The sequence below is a fragment of the Rousettus aegyptiacus genome, unplaced genomic scaffold (assembly GCF_014176215.1).
Source record: "Rousettus aegyptiacus isolate mRouAeg1 unplaced genomic scaffold, mRouAeg1.p scaffold_m13_p_1, whole genome shotgun sequence".
Classification (NCBI taxonomy): Eukaryota; Metazoa; Chordata; class Mammalia; order Chiroptera; family Pteropodidae; genus Rousettus; species Rousettus aegyptiacus.
In genome coordinates, this window is record NW_023416284.1 from 105,575,898 (window position 1) to 105,593,772 (window position 17,875).

The following is a 17,875-nucleotide window of genomic DNA, read 5'->3' on the forward strand; positions in this document are numbered from 1 at the left end:
CACATTGGTATTTCTTTAATAAGCTCCCAAGGTAATTCTTATGTGTATCTAGTGTCAAGAACCACCAACTGAAGGAATCACAGAACATAAGTGAATGCTGTCAAGGCCTTGCTAATGAGTAAATTTCAATGATTTCTAGCCACCAGAGAACTATATACCTTAATTATGCACCTTAATTAAACTCCATTTTAAAAGCACTTGGGGCCATGGGATAATATAAGCTATGTAGAAAATAAGTAAGATCAGCCTGTTTCCCCTTTCCTCTATTTCCTCAGTCAGTTAAGCTACTAAGGATAGTCGCCATCAAGTTCTGGGAGGATAAGGCCCAGCTACTCTCCTCGGGGTGAAGTCTCTCCCTAGAGCCTATATGCAGGGTTTGTGCCACTCCTAAAAGATGAAGGATCTTACCCTCATATTTCTGAAAAGAGTTAAGGCTTTGCAGAGAAGACCCAGAATTCTTTGCTGGTGATCTCCAAGGTCTGTTTCCCAGGCTACTGCCCTCACAACTGTTCTCTTGAGAGCAAGAAGGCACTTTTCTGGCCACCAAAAACTGTAGTGGGAAGTATAGACTGAGCCTCAGGCTGTGTTTGGATCTAAGCCTGCAGTAGCTGAATAATCCAGGAAGGAAAGATAAGGAGGCTTGTCTTCTCTTTAAATCTTGCTACCTGCATGCCTTCTGGAGGCCAAAATGCAGAACCGAAGTTGATGTCTGTAAAATCTTATGCTATTCAGGAAGTCAAAGATACATAAGAGCTAATACCCATTAGAATGATGCAACATAACAAAATAATAGGACTAATATTCCAAAGTATTTCAACCTTTGTACACACCAAAAGCAATGGAGGAAGTTGGTTTGTCAAATATTTTTCAGGTGGAAAGTCGATATTTGACAAAGTGAAATTCGCTTTTACTCTAATTGCCTAAATGATGATGGTAGCAGGCTATTTTCTCTTGGGTTTCAGCCTTCTAGTTTATACCATAATAGTATGTATTACTTCCATCTTTTTGTACCTCAGAGAGCTACAAAAATCCATCCACGGTTAGCAGACAGAACTGCGTGACCCAGTCTTCAGCCGCAGATAGTAATGAGGCTTTCATTTTCTTTTGACTACATATTAAATCAGAGTTTGCTTAGTAGGTGGAAAGAATGCACTGAAACCCAGCCCAACTTTTGCCAAGATAGAAGGAAAATAGGGGAAGATTCTACAGGAGTTTGCTTTAAGCTATGTTTTAGAAAATTGCTCTAGTGGTTTATTTTAAATTAGTTTAGACAAATCAATTAAAGTAATAATAAAGCATTTCTGAAGTACAATTAGAGCAATATGGAAACAGCTTTGTAACATTTCTCTAGCATACAACAAAGCTAGTGAAATGTAAACATATTTACTTAAATTAAGGAAATTAAAATAGCTCTTGTTCCTCTGGTAGAATACTATATTAACTTCTATTTCAAATAAACACTGACGCTTTGGGGATTTTAAAGATAAACATATAAGGCCTTGGCCCCAGGAAAAAAAGCCTCTTCACTAAGGATCACAAGGTGTGAAGAGAAGTTTGTGAAATGTCTATAGTATGGAAGTTTCTTGATAGTCCTTATTAAGATCAAGGGCAGTCATGCTCTGCTTAACAATGGATATACATTCTGAAAAATGTGTCCTAATGCATAATGTCGTTGTGTGACCATCACAGAGTGCACTTACAGCAACCTTGATGGTGTAGCCAACTACACACCTAGGTTTCGTGGTGTGCCGCCAGTCCATGCAGTCTGTTTTCACCAAAATATGCATTATGTGGCACATGACTGTAGTTGATAATTATAAACACTGTTTGAGTTAAAGATGAGGTGTCACTAACATCTTTTTAGCAAAACCGCACAGGGAAAAAGAATAAATGATTATAATTTATTCTCTGTCAAATAGAAGTCTCTTCTCTCCCATCCTCTATTACCTTTTTCGTTTCCGAGTCTTGATTTTTTCATTTTTAACCTTACTGATAGAAAATATGATTTAATTGTTGCGCTATATTTTTCTTTAAAAAATTGGTTTATATCAGTAGAACTTATTCAGGTCAAGTCCGTTGGTCAAGAAGAGATTAGGAAACCACCTAAGAAAAAGACAAAAATAGTATAAGTCCACAGGTGTGGGAGCAAGGCGTGCATGCACCTAAATACACACACACACACACACACACACACACACACACGCACGCACGTACACACACCTACCTTCCTAGAAAAGGTTGCTCTACCCTGTGGTGTCAATTGCTGAAATGTGAATATATCTTATCGCTTAGGAGAAAGTCAAAAAGTCAAGCTTCACCTCTGGATCCAGTTGCTACATTTTGAATTCATCCAGTTTGAAGAGATGGTTTATGTTACAGAAAGATACTCTAGAGAATGCTAATTGAGAGGTCTAGCAAAATTGTAGTTTTAAAACCATGAATAAAATTAAGAAGATGAATGAACATTAAATGTAAGTTGCATTTTCTCTAACATCAGGTACCATAAACTATAACAGTCTAGATTTTCTCAGCAGGCGATTATATTGCTCACAGTCAGTTGTCAGAAACTTCCTGCACTTCAGTGTGAAATTAGTAATAGAAAAATGAAATCAATGAGCTGGAATCTAGTTAGAAAGAGAGAGAATACTTCAAGGTAAATATAGCTTCTAAGCCTGACCAGCTATGCTCCAAACCTCAAATATGACCCCTTGCTTTTTTTAGTTTAGAGTTACTGATTCGGTAAGATGTTTCCCTAAGAATTACACTTGAGTCAGATCTCTTTCTCAGTATACTGCAAGTGGATATGTTTTCTTTAATCTCCCCTAAATTTCACATCATTGATTTTGGCCCACCAACTAAGCTTTTTACCACATTAAGGTATTTCTGAACATTGGTTTTGCTATCCAATGCAGGAATTTTCTTCTCTATTTTAATGCCAGCCATTAAGTTACAAATCCATGATGCCTTCAACCACATTGTCAATTAACATGTTGAGCAGAGTGGAATTAATGAGTCTTGCAGCACTCACTACTAGAGATGACAACTGCCCTTAAGTCTACACATTGGGTATCATTGTCCAATCAGCTGTGAATCTACTTTATTCTGCTGTTATCTAGCTCACTTCCCCTCCCCCAACTTATCACATAGTATTTTAGGAGAATTTGTCAGGTACAGTGCTAAAATTCCACAGTAAATTGCATTGTTACTGCTCTAATAACACTTTCATAAAATGAAATAGTACAGTTACATTACTTTACTGGTTCCTTCCTCAACTCATGCAGCAGTTCAATGATCACCTCTATTTTTTAAATGTTAACATTTCAAATTTGTAATAAGCCATTACATGAACAAATTATGATAAATCCATCCAATGAAATACTTACCAGCAAAAAAAAAAGAAATAATCTATTGATAAACACGACAACGTGGATGAATCTCACGATTATTATGTGAAGTGAAAGCAGGCAGTCACAAAAGTCTACAGACTTTATGATTTAGTTTGGATGACATTCAGGGGAAAAGTAAGAACTATAGATATAGAAATTACAGCACTTATTTCCTATAGCTGGGGGTGGGGAGAGTGAATTGACTGAAAAGGAGTGCAAGAATACTTTTTTGCTAATAGTGGTGATTACATAACTATATGTGTTTGTCAATATTCAATGAACTATGCACCTAAAAAGAGTAAATATTACCATATGTAAATTCAAACTCAATAAACCTGATTTGAAAAAATATCTCTTTACAACAAATTTGTTAAGGGGCATACCAAATATAAATTAAAAACCTAGAGTTTCTCAAATCTGTCTCTTTCCTCTGCTTTGATTATTAAGGCATGTTTCTCTGTTCCAACTCACTACTTCCTCTCTCATCTTCCATGACATTTCAAAGATTACCTAACAACTCCAGTGCCTCAGAAACACTTGCCTGTGTTTTCTTGACCCTGAAATAGGAGTTTTCTATATTTGAAAAATCTCAGCTCCATTAATTATACTGTTGCCAGTTTTAAAGATTAAATACTTTAAAAAAAAATGAAAGCAAAGTATCCTAATGGCCATTTAATCTTTCATATGCTAACATAACACTATCTCCCCCAAACCTTGGGCCTGTCTTTGCATTTTTTCTCTTAGTCACTCTTGAAATGTAAATTTAAACTAAATCCTACCAGCTTGGACATCAGAGATTCCCAAATGAAATCAAGGAAACTTTAGCATTTGTAACTCAATTATTCCAGACACTGGAGTCCCCACCCCTTGTTTCCCAAGGCTGCTGCCTCCTGGAGGTGACTATTATGCAAATACTGGCAGCAGACAAAATCAGGTTGAGTGTAGGTAAATGATTAAAATGCCTCATCTCAGCCTTGTTTGTTTTGTTATTGCTTTTGGTTTGTGGTGCATTTTAACACTCTTTGTATTTTTTTTTAAGATTAGGCTATAATTTTGATTACCCATTTACAGTAAGATCCCAAACCATAAATTTTTAGAGATATAGCATCTTATTTGTCACTTACACTAAAATATAGTAGACTTTAATTGTCACAAATCCTCTAAGGCCACCTATAATTACCCCACTCCTCATCCTCGCTTTGATAACTGAGATCCTCACCTGCCTATTTTCTTCCATTGTCTTCTCTCTGTTCTAGTTTTTATGTTTTTGGAGGGAATGCTGCTCCTATGCTCAGAATTCTATTTAAGTCCTCTTGCTACTTTGGCAAGTTTCTAGCCTTTGAAGTAGTGTATCTTTTTCAATGTGTTAGTCAAGGGATCAGGAAACTAACATCTTTTTTTCAGTATCATTCAAGAAACTTTGAAGGGTAAGTGGACTTAATGATTGGCTGAAAAGAAGAGGGAGGACAAGCAAAGATGCACAAATAAAAATGACCATCATAGGTTTGGGGATGGAGATACGTCTTTCAAAAATAAAGTAATAGAACATGTGATTACAAAGTGTGAAGGAAGTAGACCTGGGGAATGCAAATGCGTTAAATAATCTGATGCAACATTCGTATTCTCTACTTTAGTTCAGCAAACTTTAAAAAGTTCAGCAAAACTTTTTAAAATGTATCGTGAGGACAACACATCTAGCACAATTTTAGTTGTATTTTTCATTTCTCTTGTTGAGGATAAACTTTTAGATGAATTTGAATTTAGAAGAACTTCTAGATTTTGACTACCTACATTCAACCATTATGGCTGCTATTTAACCTAGGTTAATATTTGCTTGTGAAATGCTCTCTGATGTTAATCTGATGAAAACATATGCAAATGCCAAGCATAACTTAAATATTAAGTTTATAGTTGAAAAATAGTATTTTGTAAAGGCAAAAGTGATTTTCATTGTCAAAGATTTTGGAGATTTGACTATAGTATATTACTTTACAGATAACTCTATTTTCTCTCTAGGAGTGAAAGTCAGCCTTATCATTTCAGTTTTTCTTTACTTTTTTCTGTATGTTATTCCTTTTCTACTTTTTGTATGTCACTGAGTGAGATATGAGCCTATTTTTGTGGTGTTGCTAGAACTAACAGAACAGCATGACATTCCCAAAAATCCTTTTTAATCATCCATTGATTTGACACTTTTTTCAGTGCTATCCCTGTACAATATTAGATTATTTTAATTATTTGGATTCATAAATGTCACTGAAAACTGATAGAATAGAGGCTATCCTTTGCATTAAATAACATTCTATGCAGTATATCACATATTATTTTTAATATGCAGATAATGTTAACTTAAGGAAACTAAAAAAAATTATGTAATATTTTTCATATTGAAGGATAACACTATAAATAGTTACCTTTTCTTATGTTGCATGTTCCAATATCAATTTTATACTTCTCTGTTGAGCTCAGTGGTCCTTTGATATCTGTAACGTTCTGATCATGCCGTGGGTTTTAAGAAGAGCATCATAAACATTAGTACTGGTGAATTAATGCTTAGAGTTGGAAAAAACCTTGCAGATGTTCTAGTCAGAACATTGTCATCTTATAAGGCTAAATGACCCTCCAAATCACAAAATGTGTAAGCTCAGCACCAGTGTGAAGACTTGTTACACATGGTTCTCAATTAGGGCAAAGATGACAATGCAATCTTCTAATGATCACATACATATTTTAGAAGCAGGAAAGGCCATCCGACAAGAAGGGATATCATCTTAAGAATCTTTCATTATGGCAACAACTCTTCTTGACATGAAGAATCAAATCATTTCTATAGACCTGTCCACTTTGTGTTTGATGTTTTAAAACACTGAACTTAGACAAGAAAATTAATAAGAAGAATTATCTTCTAGGCTACAAGTTTGCTTAAAGAACAAGGTTAAAAAAACTAAGCTAAAACTACCCACATAATGTGATTTCTTAAAGAAATGGAAAAAAACATACCTTCAGCCTAAGAAAAACATAATCATGAAGGCAATATGAAACGTCAGATTTCCCAGATTATTTAACTTATTTGGGCATTAGTTTCTCCATCTGTAAAATGGAAATAATAATAATATCTACTTCTTAGTGTTAATACTAGGAATATATCTGGTGATATGGAATAAAGCACTTGGAATACACCTGCCATATAGTCAGAACTCAAATATCAGTTATTAGTATTAATGTTTAACCTAGTGAAACTAAATTCTGCATACTCAGCTATAGATGAAGAGGGCAGTCACAACTAAAAGGAAGTGGCAGTAAAAAGGAAAATAAAATTTCTCTAATGCTACAAGGATTCTTAAACAGAGATAAAGTATGAGAAAAGAGGCAGTATGGACCTAAGGCCAAGCATCTAGATATCAGCGGATGGCTTCACTCAGTTCTTTTTGTAGGTGTAGCCATGATTAATTCTTCTACCACTCTAATCAATTCCATTTGTTGTCCAGACTCCCCGATAGATCATAAAGCATATGATTCCTCTCTAGTTATCTCATTGTAGACATGAAGCTGACTGAAGTCAGTATTCCCGCTCAGCATTGCAAGACACTGCAGCAAAGATACACATGTGCTTTAACTATGAGGATGTCTTATATTACAAATTTTTGGTATACACAGTTGCCCAAGAACTTACCATTCTTGTTTGCTAAATAATTGGAGACTGAAGCCTTTTTCCTTTTAATGTATGTTAATTATGACCTAGGCAAGCTTTGTAAATATCAGATGAAAGACGCTAGCAACCTGTGGAGTATACTGAGGAACATACAGTAAATTTTATCATCACCATAAAAACTCCACAGCCAACAATATCTAATATTTTTTGAACACTTATTATGGGCCTGGCATTATTTCGAGTCCTTTGCATTGGATTAATATAAACAACAATTTCATGTGGTAGATCCTATTGTTGTCACCACTGAGGCATATTAGTGGGCCGCCTTAGACTCCAAATCTCTCATTTGCATTTTTAAAAAATTTCATTGTTTTTGTTTCTAAAGATTACATACTTTAAGAGGGCTAACTAGCTAGTTGCCATATTATGGAGGATAGTTCCATCTGATTTAAAAACTGCTAATGTCATAACAATTATAAAACCTAGAACTTACAAGCAATTAAGAGTTTCATTTTTTGAATGTACTACACACACACACACACACACACACACACACACATCCATACCATGTTGTATGTATATTATAACATATGCGTAATATATATCAAGCATGTTTTTCTATAGTATTACAAGTATGAATTATAGAGAGCAACCTGGCAGGGGTATAACTTCAGAAACAGGTGACTAAATGAACAACCTGGGTGGCTTCTATTAACAAGAAGAGTGAATCTGCAGTTATGTACTTGGACATTTGTCATGGTTGGAAGGGCTACCTATGCTGAGGTCGCCATAACACCCCCTACCTTTGTTATTAGTTAATTAGTTATAGGCTAAAATCTAAACAGAGTGGTTTACATAAAATAGAATTTTATTTTTCTCTCATTTATGAGACTGGAGGTGAGTGAGTTCCTTCCATCTTGTTCTGTCCCCACCGCCAAGGTGATTATCCTCATCTGCATAGCTGCATGAGAATTTTGAGAAAAACCAACAGACATTCAATTTCCTTTTAAGTAGGTGGGATTCACATACATATAAGACTTCCCATCATATTCTATCTACTGTGGGAGTATTAGGCCCATGTTCAAACCTAGCTGCAACAGAAGATTGGAAATGTGGTCTCCAGCTGGATGGCCATGTGCCCAGATAAAACTTCCTTACCATAAAGAAGAGAAGATGAAGTCAGAAAAACAGCCATCTTTCCGCCAATTTTGATTTCTTCCTATATAATCTATGCCTATACAAACATGGATACATACCATTCTTAAAAATGAGATGATTCCCACACATAGAAAGTTATATTTTCTGATTTTCTTACTGAGATAGAGAATCAGTCAAGTCATGAGTTAAACACACAGATTTGCTAATATTGAGTGTATACCAAGTCCGTCAATGACAAGTCTTCCAAATGCATCCTAAATTTCTTATGGTCAAAGCAATAGACTGACTTGTGTTCTATCGTGTTCTATCATCTACAGTGCGTGGCACCACTTAGGAACATAATAAATGCCTGTCGAATTGAATGTTCTGGATTAAATGGGGGGTTTGTTGTCCTATATCATACTATAAGTTGTTCATATCTTTTTCTTACCACTTCTCATTTCCAGTTTGATCACTCATGGCTTTGGGACTCCAGCAATATGTGCAGCCCTAAGCACTTTCCAAACGGTCCTCAGTGAGATGCTGAACTACTTGGAAAAACACACTACCCACAAAAACGGTGGAGCGGCAGATTCTGGCCAAGGACATGCCAACTCGGAGAAAGCCCCCCTGCGGAAAACTTCAGAGGCTGCCGTGAAAGAGGGCAAAACAGAAAAGACAGACTAACTACATCAAACAGAATCTATTTCCAGAGTCTTGCTGCTGATATTTTTTCTAATATATATATCATTGAGGGTGATTAATCTTCAGTGGACCAAATCTTTACCCTTCCCTGACCCTCCATAAAAAACAAAAACGGAAATGAAAAATGAAACAAAAAAGGACAAAACCACAAAAAAAAGAAAAAAAAAGAAAACAGCAGTGTAACCGTGTGATGAAATTGTCACTTTTTAATTTTATGTTATGATAAACTCCTTTTGTGCACGTAATTTATTGTTCTGAATTATATACATCACAGTTGTTAAGCCCTTCTGGACTTTGGAGAGGCAGCACACGCTTTTTTCACATCTGACTGATGCACTTTCTTATCCAGTTATGTAGTTAGGGATCAGAAAGCATTACTCAACCGAAATCCACCACCAGTGCTTACAATTCCAGTCTTTCTTGACTTAATTCCCCATAACAAAAGAGTGCCTCTTCCCATTAAATAGACCAATTTGGCAATTGATCAGTCAATAAATGTTTGGGGAACTGAAAAGGGTAGTCACGAATCTTTGTCCTGTGAATTGATAAAAATTCTAAAATGTTTGTCATCCCTGGCTCATCTAACTACCAGTGCCTTGGTGGTATTTAAAAATTACAGAAAACTCTGTCCCCTCTGTGTATGACTATTCCCGCCCCACTCTAAGTACTTTTTAATTTTTCCCTGATAGGTAAAAAGAGACTCAGCATAATATTGAAAAGATAAGAGACGAACTCTTCTATTCATTCTCCTCACATGCCCAGCCTAACACTTCAAGGAAACAGACTGCACGTAGTTGGTCAGGGCCGGATGGGTACAGGAAAAGGTAGCTTTGCCGCTCTTAGGCTCCAGAAGGAAAGCAGTAGTTTTGTGTTGCCTGGAAAAGAGTGAGAATATGAGCAGTGATCTTTCCGGGAAGCCCTGCCTCTCAGAGACAGGAGAGGAGCCCAGCAAACTAGTGGAGGCCCCTTGAAGCACTGGCGGCCAATGACTGTATGACTGAAATGAGAGCCCTTCTTTTTCTACCTTTGTGCTTCTTCTACCTGCCCAATAGCTGTGTTCTAAAACTTTAGAAGCACAGAAACATTCAGGTCTGTGTTCAATAAAGAAAACAAAAACAGAATGATCAGAGAAGACTTTTGCTTTTATGATGCTTCCTTTTTTTCATAGCTTGTTCTTGAAGCTTCATTGTCCTTTAGTTAGAATACCAAAAAAAGAGATGTACCTAGCTGCAAAAGCCAGGGGCTAATTGAATGAAAATTTTGTCCATTTAAACCTGAAACTGTCAAGAAATCTGATTGGTACCTCATTGTTCTAACCTTTCCACCTTAAGCAATTTTCAAACTTCTAAGCAAATAAAGATATAAGCAATCATCTATTCAAATTTTAACATCGTGTGGACCCTCAACACTACGTTTAGCATCAAAATATTGTCCTCTTGTTAACATATTTCAAGTACTTTCAAAAAGTCCCTGCCATATTATAATCCCATGGGGAATATTAGTATTATTTTTAATTGAGATGAAATTGCTCAAGATTTTTCATGTAGAGATCACAATATTTTTACTTAACAATAATTTTTAAAATTATTTGACCTTTATCTTCAGTCTTGTACAGAAAAGAGGAAACAAAACAAATAAAAAACTAAATTTTCTAGAATAAATTCAATTAACAGAAGACATTACTAAGTAATTCTATAATAAAGGGATTTTGTAACTACATAGAAGAGCCTAAAATAAATAAATAAATTGTGACTTCATGTGTTTACATAGACCCATTTTTAAAATTTTAGAATTATCCAAGGCTTTAATTTTTTTAATAAAATAAAGCTGAGATTCTGCTGCAGTTTCAGATTTCATCACAAAATAAATTATTCCATTTGACATTAAATTTCTCATATTGTAAAATATATACATGGAAAATGATGACTATTTCAGTTTTGTAAGTGGTAGGAAAGCTAAATACAGACAATGTGGGCCATTATTATTTCCTTAATGAATTTTTCACATTAACTTTCTTTCATTCCTTTTATTATTAACAGTACATATGTATTTAATATGACATTTTGATATGCATATCTGCTAGATACTTAATGTAGTTATATACCATGTCAAATGTTCACCAATAATCAGATAAAAAATTAGATCTGGCTTATAACCAGCTTACTTCTCCAGCCATAGTTGTGACTACTTGGGGTTCTTACCACCTCAATGGGGTGTTATTATTTATTAGCCTAAGAAACAAAAGTATAACTATAATTACAGTGCATATAATTTACCAGGATTTTGGGTGTCTCAAGAGCCTTAAATGGACAACACCCATCATTTAACTTAACCAGCCATTAGAAAATAAATGAATTGATGGACTGGTCATGTTTAGAGTCATTTATTATCATATGCTAATAGACATTGTTAATATACCAGCTTTTGCCTTGTATATAATAGGTACTCAACACTTTTTAAATAAATGAGTAAATGAATGTGTGTGTGTTCTTTGTCCAAAATGGGCCAAAGGACCTTTTACTTTTTATTTTTTTCTAATAGTCTTTAAACCTGGCCTTTTCACCCACAGTAACTTATAGCTAATTCTTTTTATCTGAATAAGGAAATATTTCCATTATATCGCATTAGTTGCAAGGAGATATAGTTAATATAGAACAATAAAGAAAATTAGATAGGTATCAGAATTTCAACAACTGAGAAGTTATAATCACTATTAGTATCATAGTTTACAGTAAAGGAAGGTAGCTCACAAAAATCTACATGATTTTCAGTGTTATGGAAAGGAATAAAACAATTTCATCTGAAAAATCTTTTCAGATGAACTATTACTTGCCCAGAAAAATTATCCAAATCTCTCATACTTACCCAAAGTTAATAGTGACAATTAATGTAAAATTTTTATATTTAAACTTGTGAAAGACTAGGTAAATTCCTACAAAAAGAAATGTTTGTTTTAAGGCTGTTTCAATAATTCATGTAAATGCCACATGCTTGGCTGTTTCATTAGAATTACCATTTGACTTCAGTTTGGTGGTTCTAGAAAAATAAATGAAAAATCCGAATTACTCTATTATTTTTCCCTTTTGGAAAGATTAGATCACTGGGAATGTGCTTCATCTGTTCTTCCATTTTTTTTTCAGGTACTTTAAAATTAGCAATAATTCTTTCCAGCTTTGCAATTTCTTTTTCTTGTCCCTTTTTTGAGGATATAATCTCTTCAGTGTCCAGGACATAACATGACCCTTTAGCAGCTATGAGCATCCTGACCCTAGTGTGACAGTGATAAGAATTTGACCTGTCACCTTGTGCTTTTCAGGTAAATATGTCAATAAATTATTCAAGTTAATAATATGTAAAATAATATAATTTCATTTCCTGGTATTTTCTTCCTCTTATGCCTTTTTTTAGAAGCAATTTAGGCCACTACAATTTTTAAAATATATAAGAATCCTCTACACAATGAGAATGCCATCTCCATATGAAAGCCAAGTCAGCATATGAGAGGTGGCATGGCCTAGTGGCTAAGAACATAGACTCTGAAATAAAACTACTTGAGTTCAAATCATGGCTCTGTCACTATGTGACCTTAGGCAAGTTACTGAACCTCTCTGTTGCTCCATTTCTCCTTCTGTAAAATGAGGATAATAATAAATATCTACTCACAGAATTACTAGCAGAATCAAAGAGTTAATGTATCTAAATAGCTAACAGGGGTGTGGTTAGTGCATTGTGTTAGCTACTGTCTTAATACTTGGACAAACCATTTTTATCTAGATACCAGTTTCTCATCAGTTTATTGAATCCTTTCTATATGCCAGGCTCTTTCCTAGAGACTGAAGATACAGAGTAGAATAGAACACTTTTTTGTAAGTTTCTTACAGTCCTTCTGAAGATTCAGCCATTAGCATATGGTGAGTGCCTTGATGAAAGTATGCACAAGTTACCCCAACACGAATGAGACCAGAGTCCAAGGAACTGTGGGGAGGGCATGAAGGGAAGAGAAGAGGGTGGAAAATCAAGGAAGGGGGTTGTGATCAAGGAAAAGGAAGGTGAAGATTAGGGGGATAATGGACTTTATGGTCTGGGTAGGTTAAAAACATTCGGGGCAGGATGCTATTTTGAAAAATAACATGTACCTTGTAGTTCTGGTTAAACCTATTAAACCTACCTTCCTCCCCCATTTGTGGATAGCTAACAGTTTGTCTGTAATGCCTCGGGGCACAAATACGACCCCATGGAATGCAGGCAATAAAAGAGTTGAACTATTGTGCAAGTTTTTAGTTTCAAAATCCTAGGTCCTAAGGAGGACTTGAAGTTTAAAAGCTCATCTGTCATGACCTTTTTCCTTCTTCCCTACAGATACACACAGACACACACAGAAGCACAGGCATAGACACACAAACACACATGAACACACACATTAGAGACTAGAAAATCGTCCCAAGATTGGAGAAAGAAGGAGAAAATAAAAGACTAAATAAAGAAAGCTTAGTTATCATTGCATCTCTCTGAGAAGGGGTTGTGTCCTAGGGGGTAAAGTTGGGGACAGTGAGAACTATGTCCTTATCCCTAAGAAAATCTCAGGTGGGTAGAGCACCTGGCATAGTGCAGAAGCAGAGCGGTCTTTGTGGTATGGGTCCAGGTAAATGGTTCTCAGACAGCCTCCCAATGTTTCTCCCTAGGAGTTTCTCTCAACATGGCACAATGAGACCAGGATGATGTAGGTGCAATAAGAAAACAAAGAAACAGCAATTCCTGCAACCCACAGGGATGCAGTAGCAAAAAGATATTTCAGGCACACTCAGGACAAACATAAGCAGCTGACAGCCATGCAAAGTACTTTCAGGTTAGACACAAATTCACACAGGGGAAACCTGAGACATGTGACAGTCAAAGACCAGGTGAGAATTCAGGTATATCAGTTACAGTCCAGTCAAGAGACTAGAAATCCCTCTAGGGATTTCAAAAAGAAAAAAATTAAACAAGAGAAGAGGTTAAATCCATGTTAGAAGGCTGAAAGAACAAAAATGAGACCCTGAATTACCTCTAAGTATTAGTAACTTGAAAAAGTAGCAGCCGCCTCTATAGATGGGAGAACAAAAGGAAGAAGGTGGGGGTTAGTTGTATCTGGGAGCTTGGTTGGAGGTATCTCCTCTCCATAGGTATTGGTCTTATCTCTGAGACTAGTGCAGGTGGTACCTCTGGGCAGGTAGAGCATGGCTAATGCTGGGAATACAAAAGAAGCTAGAGACCGGAGCCATACTTTTCTCTTCTGCTAGAGGAATGCTGACAGAAACTGGAAATACATGGAATATTGTTTCTCCTACTTCTTCCTTCAAATTCCCACCAGTGTCTTCCATTGTCAGAACCTAATTAGAAGCCAGCTGGCAAAGGGTTATGAAAAAGATAGTTTCAGACTTCCAACCCGAGCATCATACATTACAGAAGGATGGGCATCTCTGCAAATGCCAGCATTAGTAGATGAAGACACAAGACAACTTTTCACACATGACATGGTACTACATAAGCCCTTCCTACCCAAACTCTGGAACATAGATGCAACTCTGAGACTGTAACATAGCCGCAGACAATATGTAAACAAACAGACATGACTGTTCCAATAAATCTTTATTTACAAAAATAGGCATTGGGCTGATTGGTTCTGAGGGCTGTAGTTTGCTAACCCCTGACCTAGATTAAATTTCTCAGTATTTCTTGCTGTCTATAGCTATGTGATTAAGTTCTCTCCAGTGAGGAAGGAAAAGTGATATTTGCCACTTCCAGATTTTACCAGTGAAAAACAGCCATGCACTTGCCTCCATTTCATGTTCTCTTTTAAAAGATGCATGAGATGATGATGAGGCCCTAGGGCAAGGATTCTCAACCTTGGCACAACTGACATTTAGGGCAAGGTAATTCCTTGTTGTGAGGGGCTATTCTGTGTTTCGTGGGATGTGTAGCAGATCCTTAATTTCCATGTGTTGGATGCCGGTAGCATCTTTCCTAATTGTGGCAACAAAAATTGTCTCCAGACATTGCTAAATGTCTCCTGGGGAACAAAAATCACTCTGACTTAAGAACCACTGTCTCAGAGATGCCAGAAACACAAGATATAAAGTACTTGGATCCCTAAATGACCACATGGGAGAGAAGTGCACATTACTCTGACCTAAACTTGTATTATGTTAATCCGATAGAATTGTGAGGGTATGTGAGGTTCTACTTGCTAGCTTAGTCTAATGTAGTGCAGATGAATTACTAGTCCATATCTTCATTCCAGACTATCCTCCTGCACTCCAGATCCATGTAACCAACTTCCTATGGGTATCTCCTTATGAGAAACAGCATCTTCAAGCTCAGCGTATATTAAAATATAGATTCCCAATCAATCTCCTTCCTCAACCGACTCTTTCTCTTCCTGTTTTCTATTTCTGTTAATGATGCCCTCATACAGTTGCCCAAGACAGAAACCTATGATTCATCTTAAATGTCTCATTCTCTCTACATTTTCCTATAGTTAATCACTAGGTCCTGACAAATTAATATCATAATATTACAATTAATTAATTAATCAGGTCAGAGCCTAGTAATGGCATGAGGTAGCATTCCCTTAGTTCAGGGCATCATGAACTTATGATTGCATTATTACAGTGGCCTCCTAACTAGTTTGCCTGCCTCCAGTTCTGCTCTTCTTTATTCCATTCTTCACACAGTAGAGAATTATTCTAAAAAGTAAATCTGATTTCCACATCCCAAATAAAGCTCTTTATGGCTTGCTGTTGCCCTTAAAGTCAAACTTTTCTAGAGGATTTACAATATTCTTCTGAAGTGGCCTATACTCAATCCCCTGCCGGAGCCCGCTGGCAGAGATCGAACAACACCTAAAAGAGGGGGTGAAGCCTCAGAAAAAAGAAGAAGATAGGAAACCGCTTCAGGAGGGCATACAGTCACTGCTGCAGCCCCGAGTTCATTTAGCACAGCCTTTATATAAGTTTTTGGATACAATAGCAGAGTACAATAGCAAAGCACAGAGTACAATATAGTAAAGCACAGGGAACAATAGTAAAGCACAGGACACAATAGTAAGGTACAGAGTACAATGGCAAAGCACAATGTACATTACCATAGGAATGCTGGCATTTACATAAGTTCCTATTCCTTTCTGGGCTGTAAAACATTCCACTATCTTAAGAGGATTTCTTTAGGAGGCAAACCTCCCCTCCAGGGTCAGTAATGTTTAACTCCACACCCTGCTTCCTGGAACCATTGTTTAAGCAGTCTCAGCAGCAGCAGCTGTTTCATGGCTATCAGCTATGTGACTTCTTCAGTGTCTCTTAATGGCTCCCGACAATCCCCCAGCCTTCTCTAGCTTTATTTTGTAAAACTGCTTCCCCCATCACATTCCCTCCCCCCACCATATAAGCACGCCATGGTCCTGCCACATTAAGCTCTTTGAATTCCTGAAACTCTCTGCAATCTAAGACTTTGCCTATATAGTCCTCTTAGCTTGAAACATTATGTTCTACTTAACCTCCTTCACCAAGCCAGCTCTTTTTCAACTTTCAAGTCACAAATTCAGTGCAACTCTGTGAGTTTTCTATTGCTGTGTATCATTACCTCAAATGTAATGGCTTAAATCAGCATCTATTTATTAGTACATATAAGACCAGCCAGGCTCAACTGGGTCTCTGTTTAGCTTTTCATAAGGCTGAACTCAAAATGAAAACCAGGTTGGGCTCTTATCTGGAACCTCTAGGGAAGAATCCACTTCCAAGCTTATCCAGGTGGTTGGCAATGTTTATTTCCTTGTGGTTGTCAACTAAAGTCCTTGTTTCCTTGCTGACTATCGGCCAGGGGTCAGTCACAGCTCCCAGAATCTGCTCGCAGGTGTTTATCTCATGGTCCTCTCCATGTTCAAAGCCAGTGACAATTCCTCAAATCAACAAGTTATCTCTCTGACCTTCTCTTCTGCTACCAGGTAGAGAAAATGCTCTGCTTTTAAAGGGCTCACATGATTAGATTGTGTCCATCAGATGATCTCCCTTTTAATTAACTCAAAGTAAATAGATTAGTAGCAGTAATTACATCTGAAAATTTCCTTATCAACTAAGGTAACATAATTATGAATGTGATATCACATGATATTCAGAGCAGAGTCCCAGGGATTAGGATTTGAAGTCTTGGGAGTTCATCTTTAGAATTCTACCTACCACAGAGGTCTTTTCTGATCCTCTAAATCAGGATACTTTTCTCAATTTTGTTCTCCCTTACCATCATTTATCCCAGTCCTGTCACTTATTAAAGACTTTTTAAATAACCATTTGCTTAATTATTTTCCCTAATAGAGAGATGATCCCCAGTTTCCACAAAAGAAAAATGAGGATAATCATGCCATTTACATCATTAGGCTGTTATAAGGATTAAAAGAACTTTTCCAGTTTAAACAATAACAGTGCGTGCCATATACTAAGGACAAAAATAATATTAGTTTTTTGTATTATTGCAAATATTGGAATTTTTAGTATTAAATATCATTAGGTTTTGAAGAGGGACTCCATGTATCTTCCTCTCATTGTATTCCCAGCAGCTACCCAGTGCCTACCTGGCATATTGCTACCTGGTAGAAATGAGTAATGGGCAAGTGAATGAATATGAAGCTCAAGGACCAAACCAAGGTCTATGAAGAATATGTGATAGTCTCTGGAAGAAATGGAGACTATCATAAATTACTGGAAGCCTTGGAAGTGTTTTATGATTCACGGTGCCAGAGTGAAAAGTGATAGGTGTAAAATATCTCATTCAGTAACACAGAAAATCATTATCACACTCAGTCTCCAATGCATAAATCCTATATGTTCATTGTTAAAACTAAGGTTTTAAATAAAAGAGTAATTGGAAATAAAACTTGCAACTTATTGTCTTATCTATAGTAAAGCATTCTTTGTACAAATTATTATATCTGCAAACAGCACTGAAATGAGTATAAATACTTATT

The 17,875-nt window shown here is 36.3% G+C and overlaps 1 protein-coding gene across 1 annotated transcript in view; it reads left to right on the forward strand.

Moving 5' to 3' along the window:
* The window catches only part of TFAP2D (transcription factor AP-2 delta), a 53,452-nt gene extending 44,403 nt beyond the window's left edge, over positions 1-9,049 (forward strand). Inside the window, exon 8 of the mRNA XM_016147306.2 lies at positions 8,643-9,049. Within this exon, the coding sequence (XP_016002792.2) occupies positions 8,643-8,862 (220 nt within the window). The 3' untranslated portion in view covers positions 8,863-9,049. The remainder of the gene's footprint in view (positions 1-8,642) is intronic.
* Positions 9,050-17,875: the final 8,826 nt, after the last annotated feature.